General features: G+C 35.4%; 1 protein-coding gene across 4 annotated transcripts in view; it reads left to right on the top strand.

The window, feature by feature from the left end:
• TRPC1 (transient receptor potential cation channel subfamily C member 1) overlaps positions 1–19,017 on the top strand; it is a 69,697-nt gene that overhangs the window by 33,625 nt on the left and 17,055 nt on the right. For all 4 annotated transcript variants that reach the window (XM_026497191.4, XM_026497190.4, XM_057315894.1 and 1 more), the window contains 3 exons: positions 1,779–1,974; positions 6,407–6,743; positions 18,372–18,511. In XM_026497191.4, the coding sequence (XP_026352976.1) occupies positions 1,779–1,974; positions 6,407–6,743; positions 18,372–18,511 (673 nt within the window). The remainder of the gene's footprint in view (positions 1–1,778; positions 1,975–6,406; positions 6,744–18,371; positions 18,512–19,017) is intronic.

The raw sequence follows: 19,017 nt of genomic DNA, 5'->3' as shown, positions 1-19,017 counted from the left end.
GTTAAATGTAATTTGTTGATAATTTTAACTTTATTAACATATGAGGGTTGTTAATAAATTATTCCTTTTAAATCTGAAGACCTTCCTATTATAATCTTATAATCGGAGTTCTAAGTTACCATATAAAATAGAATTCATTCAACTCGTTCCAAAAAGGATTTGAAGCAACTGCTATGTAATCATAGGATAATAAAGTTATTTTGAAGTGATCATAGAGTCCATTTACTTGAATTCCCTTGTTTTTGTAGACAGGGAAAGTGCTCTATATAGGTTAGATATCTTACTGATATCAGCATCTAATTAGGAACAGAGTTAGCAAGAGTTATAACTAGAACATAGGACTCCTGGCTTCTAGTCTACTATGTTTCCATCTAAACTATACAGCCACTTTCTAGTTTTCTAGTAATTTGTTCAAGATTAAGAAAGTTAGATTAATAAGATATATTAATTTTACTGAATTTAGTGGTCTGTCAGTGTTTACCTAAAGATGAGACCTCTTGTAATAATACACACTTTTGATGAATACTCTCATCTGTAATTAGATTCCTAGACTAAGAAGCAGTAATACTTCATTTGTTAAAGAAATCCAATTACTTATTCTCAGGTAGTTTTGGTTATATAGTAAATGCAAAGAGTAGATGAGAAAAATGTTAGCCTCTAAGGAAAAGTTTTTAATTCTTTGAGTGCTAATTTTCTGTTCATGGAAAACCCCATTGTGTAGATGATTAATCATTGGGAAGTTTTTCTTTTTTCCCTTCCTTTCCCTGTAAGGAGAAAAAAACTGAATAAAAATTATTTTCTGAAATTTGACCACAATTGACTCATATTTCTTTCTTTCTTTCTTTCTTTTTTAAAAGATTTTATTTTATTTATTTGACAGAGACAGCCAGCGAGAGAGGGAACACAAGCAGGGGGAGTGGGAGAGGAAGAAGCAGGCTCCTAGCAGAGGAGCCCGATGTGGGGCTCATCCCAGGACCCTGGGATCATGCCCTGAGCTGAAGGCAGACGCTTAACGACTGCGCCACCCAGGCGCCCCTGACTCATATTTATTTCTAACTTTATTTTTAAGTTATTACTTTCAGACATAATTTTAATGTAACTGATGTTCTTAAAGAGGATTATCTGCTAAAACTTCTTAATTTCTCACAAGTTGGTTGATTTAAGCCTGTCTTTAACCAGCAGTTAAATCCTAAGTCTCAAGGAATAGTGATTATGAAAGAAAATTCTTTACTAGGAGTATTTCACTGTCTTTTCTTTCCAACTTGAATTTTGTTCAAATGAACACTTTAAAAGTTAATCAGAATACTATTTTAATATCAGAAGTAGCATACAACATGTTGTAGACTATTATTGAAAACACCTCTCATTAAAAGTTACATAGTAATATGTATTGGATAGCACTATTATTATCTATTGTTTAGATAAGTAATATAAAAGGAAGTTTTATACCAAACTTACAGAGAATAAGGGCAAATGAGTTAATAACTGGTTGAGAACTATAACCAGAATTTCTAGGAATATCAGTATATATAAGGAAATTCTGTACTCATCTAAAATTATCAGCGTGAACACAGGGAACATAATTGTTACAGTTTTCCCCAAAGCTGTGGAGAATTTATGCACCAGTCGGTTCTTTTGACCATCAGCACAAAATAACTACAGATTTTGTATAGCCCTATCAGAATTAAAATGTTACTGAGTAAATAATTTTCTATTGAAAAAAGCTTAATTAGAAGCTGGAAGTGACATTTCTAATAATAGACTGTTGCGTTTTGCAGGAATGATTATGAGGAACTAGCCCGACAATGTAAAATGTTTGCTAAAGATTTGCTTGCACAAGCCCGGAATTCACGAGAATTGGAAGTTATCCTAAACCATACATCTAGTGATGAGCCTCTTGACAAACGGGGATTACTAGAAGAAAGAATGAATTTAAGTCGTCTAAAACTTGCTATCAAATATAACCAAAAGGAGGTATGAGTTTTTCTGTGATATATATAAATTATTTCTGGGGAGCCTGGATGGTACAGTCGGTTAAGCGTCTGACTCGGTTTTGGCTCAGGTCGTGATCTCAGGGTCCTGAGATAGAGCCAGCCTCCTCGCTCAGTGCGGACCGTACTTGGTTCTCTCTCCCTCTCGCTCTGCCCCTCCTGCTACTGCTCTCTCTCTCTCTCTGAGCCGAAAGCAGACGCTTCACCGACTGAGCCACCCAGGCACCCCAAGGATAATATACTTTAAAAGTTTAGTACAATGAGTACTGGCATTAAGCAAATTCTCAATAAATGGCAGTTGCTATTATTATTATTATTATTTTTGGTTGAAGGACAGTTTTACTACTTTCCTTTTTTTAAAAAAGTTGAACTATAGTTGACACAAGTTGCTTTTAACAATTAATATTAATTATAATAATATGGATGTTAATTTAATATTTTTGCCAAATATTAGCTATTTAGATAAGATCTTGTATAGTAAGTACCTTCATAATGACATTTCCATCTTGTGTTTTGTCTGTCAGAGGTTTGTTTTGTTGATTTGGTTATAAATAGTGCTTTCTATAGTAATAGTGCCTTTCTGTTTAAAAATAAAGTATCAGATATTGTGCTTCCTGGTTCTTACTTGTTAATTCATTGAAACCCAAAGGGGGAGAGGCACATGATATAAACTAAGTTGAATCTGGCTCTACTGGCATCATCTCTTCCTATTAAGGGAAATATCTATTTCTAGTCCCTGTACACACACACACACACACACACACACACATGATATGATACATGATTCAGGAACTTGAAGAAGGAATGTATGCATTTTGAATTTCAGTTTTTGAGATGATTTACTAAACATGGGTGTTTATATGTAGGTAATGATATCCAGTTGATAATATGAAGTGTTGGTAGATGATAGTTTTAAGATATTTTTTTCTAGGACCCATTGTTTTTTTTAAAAGATTTTATTTATTTATTTTAGAGAGAGAGTGCATGCACGCAAGAGTGAGAGCAGGAACAGAGGAAAGGGCAGAGGGAGAGGGACAGCCGATATCACGCTTAGTGCAGAACCCTCGCAGGGCTCAATCTCACAACCCTGAGATCATGACCTGAGCTGAACTCGTCAGACATGCAACCAACTGAGCCACCCAGGCACCCCTAAGGCCCATTATTTTTATTATCAATATAGATGTTGCAGTAAAACTTGCTTAATCAAATTTGTATTAATATAAAAATGGGACCTGAGACAGATAATGACAGAAGGCAAGATATAGGACCTTTGGTGCTTGGAGCAGAATTTCATATTATTTTGGTTGAAAATTTGAGCCTCACAATGGTTTTGTGACTCAGAAAATTGGTACTGGAATTTTAAGATGTTTATTTTAACATTACCTACATAGTATATCGCTTATCCAGATTTCTGGCTTCAAATCCTATGCCTTTTCTAGTACTCTAAGGTTCTTGATTAAGAGAAAACATTTATAGGAAAAAATTAAACACAAGAATTTAGATCAGTATAACTGTAAGATTATAAATCAACAACATACCTGTGTGCTTAAAAAGGAAATACAACACTGAGGTGTATAAATAGAAACAATACAGAACCCCTGATATAATCTTCCTCTAATATACGTTTTGACTAGATTTAGGTTAATTTATTTACTTCCGTGTTCCACAACCTAAAATAGACATGAAATACTAGAAAATGATAGAATAAAGAGATAACAAAATACAAAGTCAACTTAAATGATTGAGAAAAGAACCTCAAAGAAAGGTGGAAAGAACTGAGATTATCCTGGTTAGGGAAGGAAAAACTAAGAGCCAGTTTCTTAATGATTGATATATATATATCACCCTGAGGACTCACAGATATAACCAAATGTTCCATTCTAAAGAAGATGCAAGAAAAGGAAACAAGAAGTAGTAGTAATATTTTTATTTGAAAGGAAAATAGTCTGTAATTTTAAGGATGAATGAAAATGTAGCTTTTTAAACTAGATTTCTAGATATGATCAAAGGGGAGGATAATATCTTTCCAAATAGTTGGTAGACTTTGTTTAGGTAATCTGTCCTGAATAACAAACTCCTGATACTTAGTGGCATAAAACAGTATTTCGTAATCATTTATAATAATTTCATAATCATTTTATTATGCTCTTGGATTGTAGGCCAGGAATTAGGAAAGGGCACAACAAGGATGGATAGTTTGTCCTTGCTTCACTATGTCTAGGGTCTCAGCTGCAGATAGCTCAGATGACTGGAGGCTACAATTATCTGGAGGCTTCATCACTCAAATGTCTGGTGCCTGAGCAGCAGCTGAAGACTCCCAACAGGGAGCTCTTGAGTGGGCTGGGTAGATCCATAGAGGGTGGGCCTCCTGAGCACTTACTACTGGAATCATGGAGGGGCATGGTCATCATGGTGGGTTGACTGTGAGAAGATGGTCTAAGAAGCCTCTGAGGGCTGCCCAGAGTGCCTGCATGTAGTCTGGGCTTCATTGCAGCATGGTAACTTCAGGTAGTGGGACACTTTATATGGCAGTTAATGGCACCAAGAGCAAGTGTTCCTCAACCAAGGTGGAAGCTGCATGGCCTTTTAAAACTGACCCTCAGAAGTCACATAGTATCACTTCTTCCAGAATTTACTGATTAAAGCAATCACAGCTTTGTTGAATTGAAGGGTATGAAACATTGATAAGCCACCTCTTGATGAGAGGAGTAGCAAAGAATTTGTATCAATGTTTTAAAACCACCACAGACTTAAAACATTTCCAGCTGAAATTTTGTTCTTCAAATTACATATTTAACATGACTGTTCATTAAATCATCATTATATAGAGGAGTGACAAGGACAGAAATCAGTCCTTTGATATTGCGGGGAAGGGAGAAACCACTAAGTTTGGGATGCTACTAAACTGGGTAGTTGGTGGGAGGAAAAGCTATTGCTCTCCCCAGTATCTCATCTTGAGAGACAAATTAAGATCCCCAAGAGCACTGGAATCTGAGCAGAAGAATGAAGAATGAAGTAACACTTAACTGCCAAAAACAAGTGTAGTATATTAGGAAATTTCTTTTTTTTTTTTTTTTAAGATTTTATTTATTTGGGGGAGAGAGAGAGCACGAGCAGTGGGGGCTGGGGGAGAAGGAGACAAGCAGACTCCACGCTGAGCAGGGAGCCCGATGTGGGGCTTGATCCCATGACCCTGAGATCATGACCTGAGCCAAAATCAAGAGTCAGATGCTTTTAATGGATTGAGCCACCTAGGCACCCAGGATAAATCATTTTAGAACAGAAGATTGACCAATTAGTATTTAATATCTGAATGACATTATAATCACTTGTGCTTTGGTAATTTCAAATCTGATCACATTATTGTATCCACAGTTACCAGAATCCTTAAGTTATACTTCACAACATGAGCATTACATTGGGAAAATACTGCTTCTGAAATTAGTAAACTAAGAAGCTTAGTAAACTTTGATAAATTGATTCCTATACTTGAACTAGAATTTCCCTCTTATTTGGCAATATATTTCCTTTTTTTCTTACACAGAATTCAGTTTAAGCAGATTTAAGAGTGTAATACATTTTGGGGCGCCTGGGTGGCTCAGTCATTAAGCGTCTGCCTTTGGCTCAGGGCATGATCCTGGTGTTCCAGGATTGAGCCCCATGTCAGGCTCTCCGCTGGGAGCCTGCTTCTTCCTCTCCCACTCTGCCTGCTTGTGTTCCCTCTCTCGCTGGCTGTCTCTATCTCTGTCAAATAAATAAATAAATAAAATCTTTTAAAAAAAGAGTATAATACATTTTAAGAAATTCTCAATGTTTTCATGGAGCATAATTATATCTGATGTTTAGACTTGGATTGCTCTGCTATGTTAGTATCTTGGTTTCTGATAACTGAAATCAATGGTTCTTCTAGGCAGAAGTTTTTTCCTTTGGTTTATGGTTTTTAATTTTGAAATTTCACAAATGTTATAAGAGTCTCTATAAATTATATTTTGCAAAATGGCTAAGTAGACTATTAATATTAATACTTATATACTACATGCTATGAATCAGGCACCCATCTAAGAGCTTTACATTTAATCCTTGTAACAAGTTTATGAGTAGAGAATATTATCCCCATTTTACAGTTGGCAAATTTGAGGCTTAAAGAAGTTTAAAGACTTGCTCAAGGTCAATTATTAAGTGGCAGAGTCTGGATTTGAATCCAGGTAATCTGGCTCCAGAGTCTATGTTCTCAATCTCTACACTTTTTTATTACATGTAAGAAAAATGAAAAACAAAAAATTATGTGGGCTGTATAGAATTGATTTAAAACTATTTACACTTTGAATATCAGTTAAATAATGGTATTATCAAATTATATTTACAGGTTTTCTTTTATTTATTTATTTATTTTTGTATGTGTGTGTTCTTTTCAGTTTGTCTCACAGTCTAACTGCCAGCAATTCCTGAACACTGTTTGGTTTGGACAGATGTCCGGTTACCGACGTAAGCCCACCTGTAAGAAGATAATGACTGTTTTGACAGTTGGCATCTTTTGGCCAGTTTTGTCACTTTGTTATTTGATAGCTCCCAAATCTCAGTTTGGCAGAATCATTCACACTCCTTTTATGAAATTTATTATTCATGGAGCATCATATTTCACATTCCTGCTGTTACTAAACCTCTACTCTCTTGTATACAATGAGGATAAGAAAAACACGATGGGGCCAGCCCTTGAAAGAATAGACTATCTACTTATACTGTGGATTATTGGTAAGTGTCAAGTTTATTCAAAAGATTCTGCTTTTATTTAGCCCATTAATTCTCCCTTGTTGGTGGCATTACAAACATCTGTGTTCAGTTTATAATTTTACACTGTTTACACAGCAAGAATTTGAACACTTTCATGATCATTGAAGACTTAACTAATATTTTTGTAATGATAAGTGATCCTGAATTTGATAAGGGAGCAGATCTCTTTTTTAATATTACTTAATTACATGGAAGTGAAAAATTCTTCATTCTCAGTCTCTCAAATTGTTCATTATAATTAAAACAGAAAAATTGTGCTGATTAATGCTTTTTTGTTATAAGAGTATGAATCTCTTCTTGGATACTTCAAAATGTAATACATATTATACTTTGTTGCATTTGAAGAGTTAACTATTTTGTTTTATTATACCATTAGTTTTCCTTTTAAGAACCTATGAACTTAGGAGGTTACATCTTTATCTTTATTATAGAAACATTATTTAAATTTAGATTGAAAGGATTCCCTGGTGACTCACTTAGTATGAATCAGTTCTTTGTAATGACAGCCAGATCTCTTTAGAAATGACAGGATGTTTAAATATAAGATACTTTATTTTCTGAAAATTGTTTTTATAACCATTATGCTATATGATAAATATTTTAAATGACCTGAAGTTTTTATAGCTCTTGCCCTTTTCTGTAGGGGATGGATGGGAGTTGAGATATAATCACATTATCTATTTATCCTCTTTTAATGACATCTCCTTTATTTCCCTCTGTATCTTCAGTCTTGTTTTTTGTTTTTTGCTTTTTTTAAGTTTAATTTAGTTAACACATAGTGTATTATTAGTTTCAGGGGTAGAATTTAGTGATTCATCAGTTGCACATAACACCAGTGCTCATTACATTAAGTGCCCTCCTTAATGCCCATCACCCAATTACCCCATCCTCCACCCACCACCCTTCCAGCAACCTCAGTTTGTTTCCTATAGTTAAGTCTCTTATGGTTTGCCTCTTTCTCTGTTTTTATCTAGTTTTATTTTTCCTTCTCTTCCCCTATGTTCATCTGTTTTGTTTCTTAAATTCCACATATGAGTGAAATCATGATATTTGTCTTTCTCTAACTTATTTCATTTGGCATAATACCCTCTAGTTCCATCCATGTTGTTGCAAATAGCAAGATTTCATTCTTTTTGATCACTGCGTAATATTCCATTGTACATATATGTGTGTGTATACATATATATGTATATGTGTGTGTATGTGTGTATATATATATATACACCACACATCTTCTTTCTCCATTCATTGGTCTATGGAGATTTAGACTCTTTCCATAATGTGGAAAGCATACACACCACATCTTCTTTATCTGTTCATCTATTGATGGATATCTGGGCTCTTTCCATATTTTGGCTATTGTGGACATTGCTGCTATAAACATTGGGGTGCATGTGTCCCTTCAAATCACTATGTTTGTATCCTTTAGATAAGTACCTAGTAGTGCAATTGCTGGTCCCTATTTTTAAGTTTTTAAGGAACCTCCATGCTGTTAATTTTAGCCATTCTTACTGGAGTGAGATAGTATCTCATTGTGGTTTTGATTTGTATTTCCCTAATGCTGAGTGATGTTGAGGATTTTTTTCATGTGTCTGTTAACCATTTGTATGTCTTCTTTGGAGAAATGTCTGTTCGTGTCTTCTGTCCATTTCTTGACTAGATTTTTTTTGGGGGGGGTGTTGAGTTTGATAAGTTCTTTATAGATTTTTGGATACTAGCCCTTCGTCTTTCTGATATGCCATTTGTGATTCTTTTTGATCACTGAGTAATATTCCATTGTACATATATGTGTGTGTTTATTTTATAGATATTATTTTCAATGATATCTTCTCCCATTCCATAGGTTGCCTTTTAGTTTTGTTGATTGTTTCCTTCTTCAGCCTTGTTTTTAAACTCACCTTTTTGCTATTTCCTATAGAGTAAAACGATATTAAAATTTAGTCTTTTCCATGGTATAAAGCACTGGTTGATCAATATGTTCTTTATTGATTTAATTATTAAATAATTTGAAAAAAATTAATGTATCATTTTCACGTTTAGTTCTCTTTCAGCTATAAAAATAATTTGCATGTTTTGGAATTTTAATTTTTATTTGGAAGGTAGTTAATTTCAAGCAACTTGATTTAAATCAGAGTTTTACTTTTAGCAGTATTCAATCCATTGTGCGCTAACATTTAAAATTAGGTAGATAAAATAAAAATAACACACATTTGAATTCTAAGTTATTTAATATTTTAATTTAGGAAGTAATTTATACTTTATCACATGTAATTCCAAATTACATCATTATAGAGCTTTCTAGTGTGAAACTTGTTTATGTTGTTTTTTGAATAGGTTAAAAAATATTAGACTGAATGGAATCTCTAAGAAGCACTTTTTCCCTCTATTCATTTAAACTACTTCTGAAAGATTATTATATATATCTTAAAAATAAAGAAAGAAAATTTTATATCTTTTATCTGTAATCTATCGTTTAAATAGTCATGAGAAAGAAAGAATCTTTTCTTTGTTTTGTAATTAAGATTCAGGGTTTCCCAAGTCTGTATAAGGATCAAATTAAAGTTTATATTTCTTAGCAGTGAGTGAAAACTCATTGAACTTAAAGAGTCATACCACTCTTTGGATAGTGTAAATACTGGTGCTGTAACAGAATTTCATAATAATGGTAGAACTGTTGCTACTTCTTTTTAATCATGATGGCCTTATTTTCAATGACATTATTGAACATTCATGCACACACAATATGATTAATTTTCTAATCATATTCTTTTTTTTAAAGATTTTATTTATTTATTTGACAGAGATAGAGACAGCCAGCGAGAAAGGCAACACAAGCAGGGGGAGTGGGAGAGGAAGAAGCAGACTCATAGCGGAGGAGCCTGATGTGGGGCTCGATCCCATAATGCCGGGATCACGCCCTGAGCCGAAGGCAGGCGCTTAACCGCTGTGCCACCCAGGCGCCCCACTAATCATATTCTTCTTCACTAGAAGAGTGTAATGTGCATTTAGCTAGTAAAATTTCTGAAAGTGTTTTACTTTCTCAGCATAGCTTCTGCTTTGAAACCAACAGATCTGAATAAACCTTGCCAAGGACGTCTTCTAAGCCTGTTATGCAATTAGATCATTCTGGGCTTCCTTAAATATATAGATCTGAACTTGCTCTAAGGAAGCATGTAGGAATCATTGGCCTGCTTATCTAAAGGCACTTCCTTATTCAATGTATTATTTCACGCAGTGAACACTGTGACTTTTGACTCGTGATGGCTGACTTTTGTACATTTGCTTTTTGTTCTTTTCCTTAGCTCTCCAGAAAAAGTAGGGTTAAATTATAAAAAAAAAAACCACGTAGTTAAAATGGAAATAATGTGTTGATGAATGCACAGAATATTAGTGGTATACTTTTACTTAATTTTTTACTGTTAGAATGTAATAGAAGAGCTAGTATAAAATATACATGCATACATATATTTTAAAGATTTTACTTATTTATATATTTGACAGAGAGAGAGCGCACAAGCAGGGGAGCAGCAGGCAGAGGGAGATGGAGAAGCAGGCTCCCTGCTGAGGCAGATGCTTAACCGACTGAGCCACCCAGGTGCCCCTAAAAATAAGTTTTTAAAATTTTGTATAACTACTTTGTCCAAGCACAGGCAAACACAAGATATGGTGCAACACTCATGGAGCTTATGGTCTAATTAAGGCAAAAACCCCAATAACTTGAGAATTGCACAGATAAATGAAAAAGCACAAATGAGTTAAGTGCTGCTAAGTAAAGGTCATGGAGCTAGGAGAGCAAGCATATCATAACAGCAGCTTACTGAGTCAAGAAAGCTGGAAAGGCTTTCTTGAGGAACTGATAAATAAGCTAGATCTAAAAAATAAAAAAAAGAGTCAACTAAGACAATTAGGAGAGAAGAGTATTCTAGGCTGAAATAAAAGTTACATTCAGAGGCACCATGGCAAGAAGGAGTGTGGTGCAAAGAAGGTACTGAGTAAGGGCTAGAGCAACGAGAACAAAAGAAGCAAAATCCAAGATTAAGCTGTAGAAATGGATGGTGCTTCAGACCATGGACAGGCTTGTGGGCCATGTTAAGTGATTTTGACTTTATGTCAAGGACAATGGAAAACCATTGAAATTTTTAAGTATTTGAGTGACATGATCGGAGGGAGACCAAAAGGAGTCTGTTGCAGATGAAAGCTGATGGTATCTTGGACTTAGGGTGATTATGATAGAAAAAGAGAAAGGGGAACAGACTTGAGAGATATTTACAAAGTAAAGTCAATAGGACATGGAAATACACAGTATATAGGAGGTGAGGAAGAATGAGTTTATTAAGCAGTGTAGGTCTTTTGGAAGAGTACTTGGTTTGGGATTTGTGAGAGGGTAGATCCTGAGTGTGGTTTTGGATACATTGAAATTAAAAAGACTTCAGGTATCTAAAAGACAAATTAGACATCATAGTCTGGAGCTCAAGAGGAAGTCTAAGCTTGAGTTAGCAATGTGTGAATAATCTGCATATAGGTTGTATATGAAATTATGGGCATGGATGAAACACTTGAGAAAGTATAAAATGAGAATAGAGGATGTGGGAGCAGGCCTTGAGGAATCCCAAATGATGGGATTACAGCTTATAGTGTTGGTTACTAATTCTAAAAAAAATAAAAACTAAAAAGACCTTAAAATATAGTACATTGACTAGTATTCAAATGCAATGATTATAATAGTTTAAAATCATTTTGTTTTCTTAATTCAATTCAGAAATACCAAATATGTCAAGTGTATTAGTTTCATTTTGTTTTAGGGTTTTGCATAGAAGATGGGAAACCACCTGACAGTGGTACTTCCTATTCTTTCACATCTGCCTTTTTTTTCCTAATCAAAAATCTTTTCCAATTTCTTTTGTAATTGTTGTCAAGAGTTTCTTTTAGGTGTAATACTGCATTTTACAAAAATAAAACACTTATTTCTGTAAGCATCTTTTTAAAAAAAATTTTTTATTATATTATGTTAGTCACCATACAGTACATCCCTGGTTTTTTATGTAAAGTTTGATGATTCATTAGTTGCGTATAACACCCAGTGCACCATGTAATACGTGCCCTCCTTAATACCCATCACCAGCCTATCCCATTCCCCCACTCCCCTCCCCTCTGAAGCCCTCAGTTTGTTTCCCAGAGTCCATAGCCTCTCATGCTTCATTCATCTTTTTTGGTTTAATGTTTCAGTGATACAGTATTTGAGTTTAAAAAATGTAGAATATCTGGTTTAACATGTTCAGATAGTTTTTATGTATTCACTTCAGGAATAAGTGGAATTTTTAAAAGTGTTTCCCTATCAGATCTGCAAATATTTAAAAATGGTTTTCTACATAAAATGTAGGTACTGTATAATTAATATTTTATAAACAATTTTTTAAGAAAGCTTCATGTGCTTCCTAGGGAATTATTCTGCCTACAGGTAAGCCAGAGGATGATTCTGACTGGCTTAACTTGATCTCCACCCATATGTTACGTTGTAGCACTCTATTCTTTTATTACTATATAAAGATCTTATGAAAGAATTTATCATAAAACTATCCTAGATTATAATACTGTTCTCTGGTACTCCTAGGAATGTATTAACTATGGAGGAATTTCTGGCCAAAAAAGGGGAAACGATTTTTTGGTTTGTTTGGGTTTTATTTGTGTATATTTATTCATTTAGCCAATTTTTTGAGCATCCAGTATGTATTAGGAGCCATCCAGGACATTTAGGACATTGGTTAATAAAAACAAAAGTTCTTACTTTTGAAGTTTCCTCTAAGTGGGGTGAATAAAGTCAGTTAATAATAACCATAATAAGTACACTATACCCAATAAAGTACTAAGGGAAAAGAAAGATAGAAGAGTTAGAGAGTTGGGAGTGGAGGACATGGGGTTTACAATTTTAAATAGAATGAACAGAGTAGGTGGTAAGCAAAGATGTAAAGTAAAGGAGTTAATCAAATGGATATCTGGGTGAGAAGCTTCCAGTCAGAGGGAAGAGCTGATATAAAGGCCCTAATGCAGGAGTCTTGTGTGTTCAGAGGATGGCAAGAAAGGAAAGAGGCCAGTGTGACGAGTAGTGGAAGAAAAGATTGATAGGAGAGAATGTCAGAGGGGAGAAGTGATATAGGGCCTTGTAGGTCATGGTAAAGAAATTACTTTTGACTCTGAGTGACATGAGATAAAAGGGAAGGTGCTATGCTCACTCTGCACAATCAGCAGCAGTGATCTTGGGTTCTCATTGACGTTCACACTCACAGTACGCGATAGGTGGGAACCTGGCACTGATTTACTTATTAGCTTTGTAAAAGGGTACAAGACAGGGAAGTACAACACGTCAGCATTACAGCTTCAAATATATCTTTATTGGCAGTTCTTACAAAAGTCTGGGGCTACTTCCCAGCCCCATTGTGGACACATTCAGTTGTACCAGATGAAGTCATATGGATGGGCGTGGGCTACCCTAGCTAGAGAAGCCTCAAATCTAGCAGCAGCTATCTCTCATAAAGCCCAAGAGTGTAGCTCCCACTGCAAGCACACTCTTGAGTTAAGAGAGACATCACACAGAGAAGCCGAGGCCTGTATTTTTCATCATGTCTTTTTTTTTAAATCTATTAAGACTCAAAAAATATCTTTATAAATTTCTTTTAATTTTTTTTATTTTAATTTTTTTATTATGTTAGTCACCATACAGTACATCCCTGGTTTCTGATGTAAAGTTCGATGATTCATTAGTTGCGTATAACACCCAGTGCACTATGCAATACGTGCCCTCCTTACTACCCATCACCAGTCTATCCCATTCCCCTCCCCCCTCCCCTCTGAAGCCCTCAGTTTGTTTCTCATAGTCCATAGTCTCTCATGCTTCATTCCCCCTTCTGATTACCCCCCCTTTCTTTATCCCTTTCTTCCCCTACCGATAGATAAAATTTTCTTAAATGTCACAAATAAAGTCAATAAAGAAACACCCTGTTCACTGATGAGTTAACATTGTAAAGGTTCACCATCTTGTAAACTTACTAGGTATTAGAAGCTACCATATTCAAAGTACTCCAGAAGATCATATAGACAATGATTTTTTTAATAGCAAAATTGGAACACTCATATTTTTTTAATAATTTTTATTTTGTTATATTAGTCACCATACAGTAGTACATCCCCAGTGTTTGATGCAATGTTCCATGATTCAGTATTTGTATATAACACCCAGTGCACCATGCAATATGTACCCTCCTTAATACCCATCACAGGCCTATCCCAATCCAGGAACACTCATATTAATCATAACACTAATGTAATAAAAAAATACTGTTGGGGAATGGACAAATAAGTGTCGAACAGAATAGAGAAACCAGAATTTGATCCAGTTTTATATATATGATTTTATATTATTTATTATATACACGTATAATTCAGTTATGAATTATTTTTTAAAAATTTATTTAAATTTCAATTAATTTACATATAGTATATTATTAGTTTCTGAGGTAGTTCAGTGATTCATCAGTTTCAACATGTCTTTTTATAGTCTTGGCTGTGTATACCTTCAGGGTGTATGAGCCCTCTTAGAGTCCTTCCAGTCCAGATGTAGTTCCCCAGTCAGTGTTGTTTTTATAATAGTGTTGAACACAGCTGACCTCCCGTATTTTTCTTAACATAGTATGTTTCCAAGGAAACCCCTTTAATAGACAGTAGCATGAGGTTTTGTTCCCGTGGAGAAAGAGTTCAGACCTGTAGTTAATCCTTTCTCCTCTGGGAACTACTTCAGAGTTTTGAGAAGGGAAGTAACACTTGCATTTTTTATTTTTTTTTGATGGTCAAATCACATGGCTTATTGGGTCAGTATAAAACATATACCCAACCACTATCTCACACCATACACAAAAATAAACTCCAAATGGATGAAAGACCTCGATGTGAGACAGGAATCCATCAAAATTCTAGAGGAGAACATAGGCAACAACCTCTACGACATTGGCCAAAGCAACCTTTTTCATGACACATCCCCAAAGGCAAGAGAAACAAAAGATAAAATGAATTTATGGGACTTCATCAAGATTAAAAGTTTCTGCACAGCCAAGGAAACAGTCAGAAAAACTAAGAGGCAGCCCACGGAATGGGAGAATATATTTGCAAATGACACTACAGATAAAGGACTGGTATCCAAGATCTACAAAGAACTTCTCAAACTCAATACACGAGAAACAAATAAACAAATCAAAAAATGGGCAGAAGATATGAACAGACACTTTTCCAATGAAGACATACAAATGGCTAACAGACACATGAAAAAATGTTCAAAATCATTAGCCATCAAGGAAATTCAAATCAAAACCACACTGAGATACCACCTTACGCCAGTTAGAATGGCAAAAATAGACAAGGCAAGAAACAACAATTGTTGGAGAGGATGTGGAGAAAGGGGATCCCTCCTACATTGTTGGTGGGAATGCAAGTTGGTACAGCCACTCTGGAAAACAGTGTGGAGGTCCCTTAAAAAGTTAAAAATTGAGCTCCCCTATGATCCAGCCATTGCACTACTGGGTATTTACCCCAAAGATACAGACGTAGTGAAGAGAAGGGCCATATGCGCCCCAATGTTCATAGCAGCAATGTCCACAATAGCTAAATCGTGGAAGGAGCCGAGATGCCCTTCAACAGATGACTGGATTAAGAAGTTGTGGTCCATATATACGATGGAATATTACTCAGCTATCAGAAAGAACGAGTTCTCAACATTTGCTACAACATGGACAGCACTGGAGGAGATAATGCTAAGTGAAATAAGTCAAGCAGAGAAAGACAACTATCATATGATTTCTCTCATCTATGGAACATAAGAACTAGGATGATCAGTAGGGGAAGAAAGGGATAAAGAAAGGGGGGGTAATCAGAAGGGGGAATGAAACATGAGAGACTATGGACTATGAGAAACAAACTGAGGACTTCAGAGGGGAGGGGGGTGGGGGAATGGGATAGACCGGTGATGGGTAGTAAAGAGGGCACGTATTGCATGGTGCACTGGGTGTTATACAGAACTAATGAATCATTGAGCCTTACATCGGAAACCGGGGATGTACTGTATGGTGACTAACATAATATAATAAAAAATCATTACAAAAAAAAAAAAAACATATACCCAATAGCAAAGGAAAAGAGATCTGGGGTAAATTTACACTTAGGGTGGAGCACCTTACAACTGAATCCTCTGATTGATTGATCGATTGATTTTTGCAGTTAAACACCATTATGAGGCGTTATCTTTATTTGATTTTTTTGATAAGAGAGCTATTAAGTAAACTTTATTTATTGTTAATTTTCTTTTTTTAAGATATTTTAGTTCTCTACAATTTTTTCTTTAAAGATTTTATTTATTTATTTATTTATTTGACAGAGAGAGGCAGCGAGAGAGGGAACACAAGCAGGGGGAGTAGGAGAGGGAGAAGCAGGCTTCCCGCTGAGCAGGGAGCCCGATGCGGGGCTCAATCCCAGAACGCTGGGATCATGACCTGAGCCGAAGGCAGATGCATAACGACTGAGCCACCCAGGAGCCCCCATCTCTACAATTTTTTAAATTAACATATAATATATTATTGGTTTCAGAGGTACAGGTTTGTGATTCATCAGTCTTACATAATACCCAGTGCTCATTACATCACATGTCCTCCTTAATGTCCATCACCCAGTTACCGCATCCTTCCACCCCATGCCCCTCCAGCAACCCTCAGTTTGTTTCTTATAATAAAGATTCTCTTATGGTTTGTTTCCCTCTCTGGTTTCATCTTGTTTTATTTTTTCCTGTCTTCCCCTATGATCCTCTGTTTTGTTTCTTAAATTCCACTTATCAGTGAGATCATATGATAATTGTCTTTCTCTGATTGACTTATTGCACTTAGCATAATACCCTTTAGTTCTATCCATGTTGTTGCAAATGGCAAGATTTCATTTTTTTTGTTGGCCGAGTAATATTCCATTGTATATGTATACCAGATCTTTTTTTAATCATTCATCTGTCGATGGACATCTGGGCTTTTTCCATAGTTTGGCTATTGTGGATATTGCTGCTATAAACATTGCGGTGCAGGTGACCCTTCAGATCATGACATTTCCATCTTTGGGTAAATACCCAGTAGTGCAATTGCTGGGTTGTAGGGTAGCTCTATTTTCAACTTTTTGAGGAACTTCCATAGTCAGCTTGCATTCCCACCAACAGTGTAAGAGGGTTCCCCTTTCTCTGCGTCCTCTTCAACATCTGTCATTTCCTGACTTGTTAATTTTAGCCATTCTGACTGGTATGAGGTGGTTATCACATTGTGATTTTGATTTATATTTCTCTGATGCTGAGTAATGTTGAACATCTTTTCACGTGTCTGTTGGCCATTTGGATGTCTTCTTTGAAGAAATACCTTTTTCGTGTCTTCTACCCATTTCTTGATTGGACTATTTGTTCCTTGGGTGTTGAGTTTGATAAGTTCTTTATAGATTTTGGATACTTGCCCTTTATCTGATATGTCATTTGCAAATATCTTCTCCCATTCAGTTGGTTGTCTTTTGATTTTGTTGACTGTTTCCTTTGCTGTGCAAAAGCTTTTATCTTGATGAAGTCCCAATAGTTAAAATGGATGAAAGATCTAAATGTGAGACAGGAATCCATTAAAATCCTAGAGGAGAACCTGGGCAGCAACCTCTTCGACCTCGGCTGCAACACTTGCATTTTTTATAAGGATTACTCTGGTTGCTCTGTGGAGAATAGATTTTAAGGAGACCAGGGTAAAAGCAGGGAGACCAGGTAGGCTATTTCAGTAATCCAGGCTAGATGGGATGGTGGCTTGAAGTTGAAGAGGTAGTGACAAGGGTTAGATTCTAAATATATCTTGAAAGTAGAGCCAACAGGATTTGCTGTTGCATTGAATGTGTGGATTAAAAGAAATAAGAGTTGAGGATAATTCAAGGAAATTTGGATTGAGCCACTAGAATAATGAAGTTTCTGTCAACCGAAATGGGAAGACTTCCACGTACTGTGAATTTGGGGTCAGAGATTAAGAGTTCGGTTTGGATATATTAGGACACCCATTGGGGATGTCAAGTTCGTATACAATTTGAGTTTAGGAGAGAGGATTAGAGATATTAACTCTATAAATACAGATTGAGTTTAGAGAGATAAATTTGAAAATCTGCCCATAGATGGTATTTAAAACCATTAGATTAGACTGGATGAGGTCGCTGTAGGAGTGAACATAATAAAGAAAAGAATCAGGAACTGAGCCTTTGTGGTGTGTGTGTGTGTGTGTGTGTGTGTGTGTGTGTGTGTGTTTAGCATCGATTTATTTGTTTCCTTATGCTTGTTTCACATTTATTAAAATTCCTCTCTGAGAAAGATATTATCATATAAAACTTATATTTTCTTTCAAATTGAGAACTTTTTACTAAAAAGTTATTTTTTCTTCTGAATGAAGCTATAGCTGATATGAGTATTATTTATTTAGTATCTTGAGTTCTAAAGTATTTTTCAGTTTATTATTGAATTAAGAGCATTATTTGATTTTTTTTCCTTCCTTTTTTAAGGGATGATTTGGTCAGACATTAAAAGACTCTGGTACGAAGGATTGGAAGACTTTTTGGAAGAATCCCGTAATCAACTCAGTTTTGTCATGAATTCACTTTATTTGGCAACTTTTACCCTCAAAGTGGTGGCTCACAACAAGGTGACTATTAGCTATGTTAATTGGAGACACAATGAAGTTTGTTTAGGAAAAACCTAAGATACGTAGCTATATAACTCAGAGTTACATTGGCCCAAATCTGTATCTGATGTGTTTTCATTTTAAACCTATCCCAGTATAAGGGAATAGTGTGCATTGTTTCCTCCCTTCTCATAGTTTGAAGGATGTTAATTACCTTTTAATGTTGGTTACCTATTATATGCCAGGCACCATGGTTGATACTTGCTATACTTTATCTCATTTTATCCTCACAGGGACTCTATGGGACAGATGTCCTTATCCCCATTTTGCAAATAAGGAAAACGAAGCTCAGAGATATTAAGTAACTTATCCAAGACCACACAGTAAGAAACCAAGACTGGATTTAAATCCAGGTCTGTCTAGGCATTTTCTTTCTACCAAATGCCGATTCCTTATATCTGAGCTAGGTTCATTTACCTCATTAACGTGTATATATACTTAAAATGAGAACACGAAGTTACTGAAAT

Source organism: Ursus arctos, unplaced genomic scaffold (assembly GCF_023065955.2).
Source record: "Ursus arctos isolate Adak ecotype North America unplaced genomic scaffold, UrsArc2.0 scaffold_20, whole genome shotgun sequence".
Classification (NCBI taxonomy): Eukaryota; Metazoa; Chordata; class Mammalia; order Carnivora; family Ursidae; genus Ursus; species Ursus arctos.
Note: the sequence above shows the minus strand (reverse complement) of the source record. Positions and strands in the feature narration are given on the sequence as shown.